At 35.1% G+C, this 12,234-nt stretch overlaps 1 protein-coding gene across 1 annotated transcript in view; it reads right to left on the bottom strand.

The window, feature by feature from the left end:
- The window catches only part of RELN (reelin), a 573,805-nt gene that overhangs the window by 185,207 nt on the left and 376,364 nt on the right, over nucleotides 1-12,234 (bottom strand). Inside the window, 5 exon segments of the mRNA XM_053668927.1 lie at nucleotides 2,626-2,692; nucleotides 6,682-6,791; nucleotides 7,938-8,066; nucleotides 8,788-8,996; nucleotides 10,303-10,415. Of these exon segments, the coding sequence (XP_053524902.1) occupies nucleotides 2,626-2,692; nucleotides 6,682-6,791; nucleotides 7,938-8,066; nucleotides 8,788-8,996; nucleotides 10,303-10,415 (628 nt within the window).

Here is a 12,234-nt window from a genome sequence, read left to right as displayed (position 1 = left end):
TTGCAATCTCAGTATCAACAGGAAATAACCAATATTAATAAGAGTATAAAAAGATTAAGAATATTATAAGAAAGGAGTGAATATTAGATAGCCTACTGAAAGAAAAATCATTTTGAGAGGGTAGAAGGAAGAGCACTAATAATAATAGGTAGACAGAGTAATGCAAAGAGAGAAAATAAAATTTACATCATAAATAAAAAAGCAGAATGAAGAAGGTGGAATGGAATAAAAGAAGTATTTATAGCACTGGCTGGTGTAGCTCAGTGGATTGAGCTCGGGCCTGCGAAGTAGACATTCGTGGTTTGATTCCCAGTCAGGGCACATGCCTGGGTTGCAGGCCAGTTCCCAGCAGGGAATGCACCAAAAAAAAAAGCAACCACACATTGATGTTTCTCTCCTTCTCTCCTTCCCTTCCCCTCTAAAAATAAATGAATAACATCTTCTAAAAAAGTATTTGTATTATTAAGTTTAATCAAAAATTTTAAAACATAAAATAAAACAAAGTGAGAAAAAGAAAGAAAAAGGAAAAATTGTAAATAAACAATAAAAAATTAGGAATCAAATTGGAGAAAAAGATCCATCATAGCACTGTCAACAACACATGGGCTAAAATCAACATAAGTGGGATGGGAATAAGAGGGAATAAAGAAATAAAGAAAAGCTTAAGTGATGCCCAGAAAAAAGGGAAGTGAGTTTGAGATGATAAAGCTATAGGGAATACAAAGAGTGAGGAATAAAAACCAGGCTGAAACAGGGAAAAATTAAAATTTAAGATAAAAAGAAAAGTGAGAGAGGAGAATGGAAACTTGAGATTTGAAATACAAAAATAGAGAAGATTTACAAAAATAGTGAAGATCTAGAGATAAAATACAACAATAACTACACTATCCACAACCAACAAGCAAAGATTGCTAAAGGTGGAGAAAGAACACAAGAGTTTTAAGAATGGAAAAAAGAATGTGAGATGACCATTGACAAGAAAATTGGTTTTGAGAGACTGGATGGGGTAGAAATAATTAGTGCAGAATAGAAACAAATTGTAGCAAGAGAGATAACAAAATTTAAAATGAAAATAATAAGAGGAAAGAAGAAGGTAAAATGGAATAAGGAAGGAAGGAGCAAAATATATGAACTGAAATAAACTATAATATAAAATCTAGTGACTTAATATGCAGAAACTTGAAGAACAAGAAATTCATGTTAAAAAACCATACAGGAAAGAAAACATCACAAAACATGTAGAAGACCACAGTGAATTTCTTCTTGTAGCATTTAGTATTTACCACTGTTTTTTCTTTCTGGATCTGCCTCTGGCGATGTTAGATGTTGACCCCGTCTGGCCTTAGGCAGCCTGTTCAATACTCCCAGGGATCTACTCTCTGTGGCTGACTCTTTCAATTGTTAATCTAGTCACTCTGCACTGAGCAGTCAGGCTTAAGCTTCACAGGGTGGGACAGAGTCCCTCTTGGGGGCAGGGCTATTTTTCCCCTTAGGCTGTTGTCACTTGGAGGGGAGTGGTCTGCCTGACCAAGATGGCTCCTAAAGTATGAGACTGACTCAGCACAGGGGACCCTTCTACTCTCTCAGTTCTCTCCCCAAAGCCTCCATCATGAGTCTGTCCTCAAGTGTCTCCAGTCCACTCTGCCCCCCTGCTTTGCCAGAGCCCAGGGTAAGTGGTTGCAAGTGAAAATTAATGTGTTGACCCTTTAAATGGCTCTTTGTGTTTCCAGCCATCTGTCTCTAGCAGAAAAAAATCCTGCTGCTTTTTACAGCTGGCTGTTATCTGTGTACTCTTTGGGCTCTGGTGCTCTAAGCTGGGGATCCCAGCTTAGAGTTTAGACCCCACAATTCTCAGGGAGATCCAACCGACCACTTAACTATTCCTCTGGTGCTTCAGCTGCTGCCTGTGGGTGCCCAGCCAGCCCTCTCATGACTCCACTGCACTCCTTACCAGTCACATTGTGCTGAATCTAAGTCTTCTGTCTGTCTGTAGTTATAAAGCTTCTTTCTTACTATTATTCAATTGTTTGTTCCAGATGATTTCTCCACAATTTAGTTGTGATTCCAGATTGGTCCTGGGAGGAAGTTGGTATAATTTCCACCCACTTCTCCACTATCATGGACTTCCCACAAAGTTATTATAAAGCAGTATTTTCTTGTGAAATTTGACAAATTTGGCTCACTCAGTTTCCTTCAGCACTGGGGCTATGGGTCAGTATGGCTTTTTATAATTCATTTACAAAGTATGCTGGAAATTAAAAATGTGACTCATGGACACTAGAACAAGTTTATGGAAAAATAACATTAAAGAATGTAGCTAAAGACAAAAAAGGAAGTCATCAAGCTATGAGGAATTCAAGCTTGTTCACAAATTTATATGAGGTATGCTCAATATACTCACAACTTAGGTTAGTAGAAAATTAATTTATCCATCAATTTCAACTTACAAAATACACTTAATATTCTATTACACTTAAATTCCATTTTGAGTGTCTTATTTTTGATCTTAGAAGACCTCAAAACTCTAAAATGAAAATGAAAACAAAGTAAAATCACTTGTGGCTTCAACATACAAAGCACACATCAAAAAAGAGAGAAGTGTTAGTATTATTTTGAAGTGCTTACTTGCAACCATGTCGAGTGCACTGTCCTCTGCCAGAACAGAATTTGAGACACGACGGACCAATGTAAACTGCAGGGCAGAAAATAGCATGTTAAAAGTGGCATAAAAATTGGAAAAACCAACAGTACCACCAGCATATAAAACAATTTTGTGAAGCAATACCCATGAAATCTAGTCCATTGTATATACGTTGTGCACTGGAGTCCAGTGTGACATATGGAATGCTGTGTGACAAGGTAGGTACTTAGTTACAAGTCTACTGTTTTAACTTAATACTTTCAAGATTTTAATATTGCATAGCAACAAAAGTAGAAACATGTGATTTGGGTTCCTTAATGGAGTCTGGAGTTAAAATGATTTCAGGAAGAATATTAATGCTTTTGTCTTGAATTTTATACATAGCTTAATTTCTTTAGGTAGAAATAAAGAATTTACAAAGGATCAATTTGCTATATCAGGAAACAGAGTGTTATAATTTAATTTAAAACTATAAAAAATAAAACCTATAATTTTCATTCTTATCTGGGAGTATCTATAACATTGAAGATGATTGCTATGTATACTTCTAAATATTAATTATCCTTCCTTTAATAGGGAGTTAAAAATCTGTTGTTGAGCATAACATTTTGTCTATAATGCAAATCTTTCCCTTAATAATTGGCTTGACTGATAATGATATTATAAGTCTAAATTTTAATTTTTGAAAAGCTGGGGAATGGGGCCCCTGATTGTTGAATGGTAGGTTCTTTTTAAAAATTTTTTATTTATCTATCTTTAGAGGGGAAGGAAAGGAGAGAGGGAGAGAAATATCAATGTATGGTTCCTCTAGTCCGTCCCCTGCTGGGAATTGGCCTGCCATCCAGGCATGTGCCCTAACTGGGAATCGAACTACGATCCTTTGGTTCACAGGCCTACACTCAATCCACTGAGCTATGCCAGCCAGGGCTGAATGGTAGGTTCTGAGATACTCAGGCTCAAATACATTTAAGATATTAAGCCATTTGATAATTACTACAATCAATCACACTAAACAGTGTAAAAGTGGAACAAAAGCAGTGAAGAATTAGAGATGCAATGGTTGTTAAGACATCACATATTCAATTTCAGGCATAAACAAGTTTAACTATCCATGATCATTTTCTTCTCTGCCATGCAACCACATCAAGATTAAATGATTTTGTTTTAAGGTAAACTTTTCTGTGGCTTGTGCTCCTAAAAGCATTTGCTCTCTGGAACCAATGAACAGGTACAGTAATTCAAATATGTTGCAAAGTGGGCCAGGAAAAACCTGTTGGAGGAAACTGATGGTTGCAGAAGAGATTAATAGCAGGTTGAGTGGTTAAAGCTACTGGGTTTAGGTGTCAAAGAACCCTGGATTCAAATTTAGTTTCACCTGGGAAACTTTGGATAAGTGATTTATTCTATTTAAGCCTCAGTGTCCCTATTTTTTATCCTTGGAGGAAAGACAAAATGAAATGTTTCATGCTTAGTATGCTGCCTGGCAACATATGGTTATGATTATCATCACCATCATGGGGTCAAGTATCCTTCCTGCACCATCTGCCTGATGGGCTCCACTGGACACAGAGTGCTGAGGAATCAGAAAAGGGCTTCATTCTTCTGTGGCCTGGAAAAGCTTATGCATTGTTTTCCAAGCACACTTAATTTTTTGGCTGCAGTAGGATTTGCTCTTAAGTCATGTTAAGTGGTTCACTGCATTCTGCCGGTTCACTCTTAAGGATGCCCTATAAGTATACCCAGGTCATAGTTCAAAAAGCTCCCACCATAAAAGCAAAACAAAACAAAAACAGAACAACAACAACAACAAGAAGACTTTCCAAGTCAATAAAATATTACAATTAAGAATTTTGTTAGCCCTGGCTGGTGTAGCTCAGTGGATTGAGCGCGGGCCTGGGAACCAAGCAACCACGGTTCGATTCCCAGTCAGGGCACATGCCTGGGTTGCAGGCCAGTTCTCTCCCTCTCTCCTTCCTTTCCCCTCTAAAGATAAATAAATAAAAAATCTTAAAAAAAAAAAAAGAATTTTGTTGTCATTCATCCCTGCTGAAAATGGAGTCATTAGGAATCAGTGCATGGTACGTTCACAGCTCCTTTTTCTTAAGAGTGTGGAAAGGACAGATTCATTTTACTCACTATTATCATTAACGTAAACAAGTTGAAAAAGTAAAAAGTGATAAGTAAGATTTGCTCTAAAATTTTCCATTTTGCTTAGAATTTCAGGATAATTTCCAAAATACTTTCTTTACTCACTGGCAAAAGCTAACTTGCCATGAAGAAAGCATACAAAACAGAAGTTGGACATTGACATGCTTTTTTCTGTTTTTCTTCACATAATTTTGGAATTCCATAGTGAAATGGGAGAGATTTCCTTTGGCAAGCTGGCATATACATCTTGTCTCTCGGAAGGAGTGAGTGTATGTCATCTTGCCTTATAAAGAAGCCTCTCCTTTTGTGAAAGCCTTACATATAGAATAACAGAATTGAAAAGATTCTGCCCCAAGTTTTGTGTTTGGCGAACACTGCTAACCATGTTCATTTTATACATCTTCACCTTTTCTCGTTCTGTTCAAATCATGGTGATGAGAACTCAGGATTGTAGTAAACACTTTCTGACTTAGAATCATGTAGTAATAGCCTTCTTTAGGAAACTCACATATTCTTTTTATAGGCTTATATGTGCTTCATTGCATTTTTAACTTTTTTGATAACCTTTATTTCTTTATTGATTTTTCAATTGTTTTATGATTATCAAAGTCATGCTATAAGCTCATTATAGGACCTTTGAAAAGTATGACAGCAGGTAAAAGTCAGCCATATCCCACTATGCAGAGGCACATACTTAACTCCCTAGAGCTGATTAACAGGTGTAGTTATTAAAATGCTGTGCAAAATGTTATGCAATAGAAAAAATCCATTTTAACAAGCTCATCTTTAGATGTTTTTGCCCTGTTTATGTCCATATAATTCAGGTGGTCTTTGCAGTCTGGAACTTTATTGGTCTTTGAATACAGATTATTTAAAGACTACATTGCCTCATCAGGAAAGTATCTTCCCTGAAGTTATTTCTGAGATATAAGATAGATTCCAAGAATCTATTTAATTAATTGTATATCAGTTTCTAAATTATTGAAAAATAACAAAAAGATGAAGACATGGAAGATCAGCATTAAACAATGGTGTAGGCTTTTCCTCCTTTATAAAATCCACCATAAGTCAGGGGTTCCACTGAATTTGCTTAAGTATTGAAATTTTGTTCCTCCCTTCTTCCATCCCTGTCTACTTCATCATAGTATAACTCTTTTATATAACAAATTTATATAATCTCTGAAAATAGGAAATCTCTAAATCTGCCTGTAATTAGAATTATTAGAAACTGGAGAATTGCCTATTAAAAACAAATATAAGAAGTTTATTGCTATGCAATCCAATACTCAAAATATTTTCTCCCATGTGCATTTATTATAAGTGATAAAATTAAACAAAAATTAATAATTCACTTAAAAATGAAATATAGTATTTTATGTGTATCTAAATTTTCATTTTATATTCTTTTCTGAAAAAAAGAGGTAGAAGTTTTACTTCATAAGTTTCATTTTAGAGATGATGTTTCCTTATATGCGCTGTCTGCATCTAAAAGATAATCATTCCAGATGTTGTCGTAGTTACTAAGAGAAGAATGGGCCTTATTTTAATACATGCAGTATGGTAAGTATTTATGCTAATTTTGTATAAAACATTCAAAGAAAATGTTAGAATATCTCTTGTCATCAATGTGAATTTAAGTTTCAGAGCTTTATGCATTTTAAAATTATGTATGTTGAAACATTCTAGCATCTAATATTGCTGACTGCACTGCCTTATTTTTTCTGATTGTGCATCCTTGGGCTTCTAATGAAATGCAAAGGAGAAAGGGAAGAAAGGGCGTTTAATGAATCACAAGACCATGACTTAGAAATGTGATTAAGTCTGTGCTGATGAACAAAAGCACAGGAAGACTCTCTATCAATGGCATGTGATTAAGACAGGCATAAACTAACCATTATCAATTGCCCACATGTTTCCAAGGATGGGTCCTGTTTGTCTCCAGCGAATTCTGGTGTCCCGGGTTAGTGCTGCGTTAGGAAGGGGAATCGTTATTCGGTTCCACCTGCAAGAAATTTAGCACAAAACAGCTCCACAACACTATTCACATCTTTTAGATTTATTTTACATGCTGTTGATATTCTAGTCTCTGTGTGCTTGGGGTGGCACTAAAGTTTGGTAATAAACTTTTTAAATTCACTTGTAGACTTTGTTTATAGTTTTAAAACAAACATGTCACTTAAAAAAACATCTATATCACACTAGAATAGTAGGTTTGTTCTTAGTAGCAAATGATATTTATTTTGTTTTAAGACATTCTTTTTAGAATTTTTTTCATTAACACTCAGGTTAGATAGTAATCTATGATAAGCATCTGTGCAGAGATGGGTACTGATTAGCATTGATTACTTTTTATTTTTTGCTATCCCATATCTTAGACATGTTGGGTTGGCAAAAAAGTCCATTTAGTTTCTTCCATAAAATAAGACACATTTTTCATTTTCACCAATGACTTCAGTGATTTGGATATTTTGAATATGTTGGCTATCTCTTCGTGGTGTAACACTGATTGCTCTCAATTAATATCTCAAATGATTGCTGTCATCTTTAACTGTGGAGCATTGTCCAGAGAGAAATCTCCAGCACAAAACTTCACAAACCACTTTTGACATATTTGATCAGTCACAGCACCTTCTTCATATACTGCATAAATCTTTTTTTTTGCATTTCAGTAATGTTTTTACCTTTCTTGAAATAATAAAGCATAATATGCCAAAAAGTTTTATATTTCCTTCCATCTTTAATATTAAAATAGCTACACAAAAATTCACCAGTTTTGATACTTTTTTTAAATGCACACTAATATGACAGCTGTTGCAATACAATCTAAAAACAATTGTTTTAAATGAAGTTGAAGACAAATAAGCATTATTAGAGCCATCTTATGGAAAAAAATCAAATGAATGTTTTGACCAACCCAATAGCAGAATTAATCTTTTTTTCTTTTCCTTTCTTTCCTTTTTTTCCTTCCTTCCTCCCTCCCTTTCTTACTTTTTTTTTAAAAAAAAAAACAAGATCACTTCTAAATTACCTGAAAAAGAGAGGGCAACTTCCTTGCCTATTAAGCCAAAAATACTAGTCTCAGGCAAACTCACTGATCTTGGGTCTGGGACATGGATTAAAATGTCTTCATATCTCAGAATTTACTCACCCACTGTAGTTTTCAGAGGAGTAGATAGTGCTGTGGGGGAGATGTGGTCCGGCACAGATCTCAGGTAAACACTCAGTGTGGAGGAGGGACCAGGAACGCCCATGGTTGGTAGAAAACTCTAAGCTGACACTGATAACACAGAAAAAAGCACAATACGAGAGAAGCAAATATAAAAAATAAAATGTAACTACTCATTTCTTGCTAAGTACATTAAACACCTGTAGAACTAGAATAAAATATTTTAAGATGCTGTTTCTGAAATGATTGTTTATCATCTCCACTAAAGTCTGACAAACTCTCATAGGGCAAGCAGTTAAATTACTGACAGAAACAAACTCTTTTAAAGACAGTAAATGGTAACTTAGGTTTGTGTTCCTGTGTTTGATAGATGGCAAGGCAATGACCATGTCTCACACTGCCACTGCATCCTGTGACTGTGAATGACAAAGTTTTTAGAAAGGACATGAGCAACACTTTAAGTGAAACTGAGAAATCATAGCTGTTGAAGTGCTAATTGATTCCTGTTCCTATTATTAGGGGGTCACTAGCCAAGATGAGTTCAAGCTTTTTTCAGTTGTTTTTTTCTTTTCTCTCAGCAATCTGTCAGAATGGATGGTTGCCACAGCCCGTGCAAACACCTCTGATACCTAAGACTGACCTCTTACAATATAGTAATTTCTACTTAAAATCTATTTAATCATGCTCTGCATGTTAACTGAAAGTGTGTATTTTATTAATGGGTCATTTATTAAAAATCCAGCTAAAACTACTGAGATGTTGCTCTGATTTAATAACCAAGTCAATGTGTTCTTTTTGAATCAGTTCACATAGGCAAAATAGGGCTTCCTACCTGTTACCAGGTTGATGTGTTCCACATCCCAGATTAATTGAAAACTGTACCATGTGTGACATTGTAGAAGGGAGAACAGGTAAGATGTGGAAAAAATCTACAGCCCAGACATTCGTATTATGTCCTTGATGATTCTTTTGCTTGAGACAAAATTTGGTAGCAGGAGTCTGAAGTTCAGGATTGATGACTACAGAAACCAAAGATGGAACCTTCAAACCAAAGCAAACCAAAATCACTCATAATTCTCCCTATGTGAGTCTGTGTAAATTTTTCTAGATTCAGCCTTGCAATTACAGTGTACATTCTGCCATTTGAAGCACCAGGCAATGTCCTGCGTGTTCCATTTGTTATTTCATGTAGAAAATGCTGTCCTTAGAGAGTCATTCACTTTAGTCTGGCAGACCTCCTCCTTTGCAGACACTTAGAACTCTTCGTGTGTGACTGATAATGCATGCCCTCTCTTCCTGAAGATAAGTTGGTGTAAGGTCTTTAAAAGTTATTAAAACATATGTATCCATTTTATATACCTCAGCATAAGACAAAGGTAACTTGACATTCACACTTATCATCAGTCCTCTTTTAAACTGAATTTGTATAGTACTAATAATGGTTTGCCAAAGTAGATATTCTGAAAACAGGACTGTGAGCAGAAACAGCCAGAGCCAATGAGATAATCCATGATAACTTACATAATTGATGTGGTCTGAGTCATGCCGATGTACACAGCAGGTGTAACCCTAGAGTCACATCTATAAAAGTAGTCCACCATTAAATCCTGAGTGGTGAAACTTGGGTAATCCTACCGTGTGATAGTTCCCTATTCTAGACTCAGTGTTTATCTGCTGTCTTCCTAACTGAAACCATGAGATGCTAGATGCTGGCTGTGTTCAAGCTCTTTAAATCATCTAGGGTGGTATCAGTGTGGAGAGGAGGCTAACTAATAATGAATGTGTGAGTTTAGTCTCGGCACACATAAATATACTATTAAAAAAGAGTAATTTTATACCTTATGATAAGCATCAACATAATCCTGAAGATGTTTGTAAATACCAGAGCCAACACCTGTTCTAATCCAGAGGGCAAAGAAAAAAGGTCAAGTTTAGTGGCTCCAATTAGCAAAGAAAAAAGCAGAGGCAATAAAAATCTTTACTTCTTAATGTTTTCTTTCTAAGAAATTTCAAAATGCTGAATAAAAAATCATTATGCCTGATTGCCAGACTGAGAGACTAAATAATTGGAGGCACTTTTAGGGCTTCCTTAGGAATAAGAGTAACTGTCAATCCATGTATTGGACTCCACATTATTGTCTCTGATGGGCTATTATTCGTTCACCCTCATTAAACTTCATTTTTAATTTGTATAAGGAAAAATGTATGTTAAAATGTCACTTTTAAAGGAATCTAATAACTTGAACTGCTAGAAGAGAAAGTGATCCTCTGTATTTAGCTTGGTCTTAGTGATTTTGTACTTGACCTTTGAAGTGGGGCCATTTGGTACATGCATTGGCATGTGTACCTTATATGAAGAATAAGAAAGGGTATCCAAAATAATGTGTTCCTTTCTTCCTTCAGTCTTTGCATACAGGATAATATCATTTTCGTGAGAATCTCCAGGGTCACAAATTCCTCCTGCACAAAATAAACATTTTAAATTGTTAGTACCAACTTATACCCATAAACATGTCAAATATAGTATTAAACTTCAGAATATAAGTATAGAACCCAGATGTCACTTAAGAATAAACCTAAACACTTGAAAAATAACTAAATAAAATTTAAAAAAAGAATAAACCTAAACAAAGATAACCAGACCCAAGGAAGAAATATGAAAAGAGTTCAGATAGGCCATGCTAAAGATAAAGACATTTGTGAAGGCCAAAGTAAGTATCTGCTTGTGATATTACTCAAATAATATTCTGCAACAAGCTATGACCTTGTGTCCATATTTGAACCATTACTTCCTTATATTTAAGGTCTTTATGGCCAGAGTTCAGAAGCTATTGATTATGGTCTAAAAAAAGCGTCATGATTCACTGCATCAAATATTTCTAAAGTAGTGTTATTTAAATTGTTGCATGTAGTATCTTTAATATTTTGACACATATTCAGTGTTTGTGTTGTAAATGTACTTCTTTTACATTTTTATTTTTACTTTTTGTACCTCATGTAATCGTTGTGCACAGAGTAGTTTATTCCTTATCAGTAATAAACTTTAGAGACTCTACTTTAGAGTCATAAAACATGACTGAACATCATAACTGAGAGGTAATTCAGAACGTCCTGATGATAAAACTGATAATAGAGCGGGTACCTGAAAATAAAGATCATTAAGTAGTGGAAAAACCACAATCCAATCTATGTCATTTAGTCCTTGACCCTCTAATCTTCTCATTACTGCATTCAGCCAATAGTCATTACTATTTGTGTCTTCTATCAACTGTCTGCATAACCTGTATTTGAAAGAATTGTATGTCTAAGTAAAAGTCTCTCACCACCACTATTATCCTTCATTACAGAACCAACCATAATAGCAGGAATATAGGTATGTACATGGATTTCCTGGCAAATGTTATATCCCTAAGGTCCAAAACTTATAACATTAACTTTTTAATTTTTACATTATCTTTCAAAAAACTCTTCCAATCACTATCAATGTTAATTTTTATCTATAGGCAATTTCTATTGCTAACAATCTATAATAACAGTAAGGCAACCTCAAACCTCCAAAATAAGGTTACCATCTGAGAGTTAATCTAGTCAAGTCAACAAATAATGGTTGAAATTTACCATTCATATAAGTAAGTAAGTAAGTAAATAAATAGTCAATTATTGTAAATGTCTGTATCAGTCTCAACCTGGGTAATTGGGGTCTATCTTAGAGAAACATCACTGATATATGATGCTAAGTAAGAAAGCTAGAATCTACCATAGTGTTTTATCCATTCCTTTACTGATGCAAACTTAGGTTGCTTCCAGCACTTGGCTATCGTAAATTGTGCTTCTATGAACACTGGGGTGCATAGATTCTTTTGGATTGGTGTTTCAGAGTTCTTAGGGTATAATCCTAACAGTGGAATTACTGGGTCAGAAGGAAAAATCTATTTTTAGTGTTCTGAGAAAATTTCATACTGTTTTCCATAATGGTGGTACCAGTCTGCAATCCCACCAACAGTGAACTAGGGTCCTCTTTTCTCCACCTCTCCAACACTTGTTGTTTGTTGCTTTGTTTATGGTGGCCATTCTGACTGGTGTGAAGTGGTATCTCGTTGTGGTTTTAATTTGCATCTCTCTGATAGCTAGTAATATTGAGCATCTTTTCATGTGTCTCTGGATCCTCTGTATGTCCTCAATGGAGAAGTGTTTGTTCAAGTCCTTTTCCCATTTTTTAAAATTGGGTTAGTTGTGTTCTTAGAGTGAATTGTGTAAATTCTTTATATATTTTGGAGAT

Source organism: Artibeus jamaicensis, unplaced genomic scaffold (genome assembly GCF_021234435.1).
Source record: "Artibeus jamaicensis isolate MK-2021 breed Jamaican fruit bat unplaced genomic scaffold, CSHL_Jam_final contig_518, whole genome shotgun sequence".
In the NCBI taxonomy this organism is placed as follows: Eukaryota; Metazoa; Chordata; class Mammalia; order Chiroptera; family Phyllostomidae; genus Artibeus; species Artibeus jamaicensis.
Note: the sequence above shows the minus strand (reverse complement) of the source record. Positions and strands in the feature narration are given on the sequence as shown.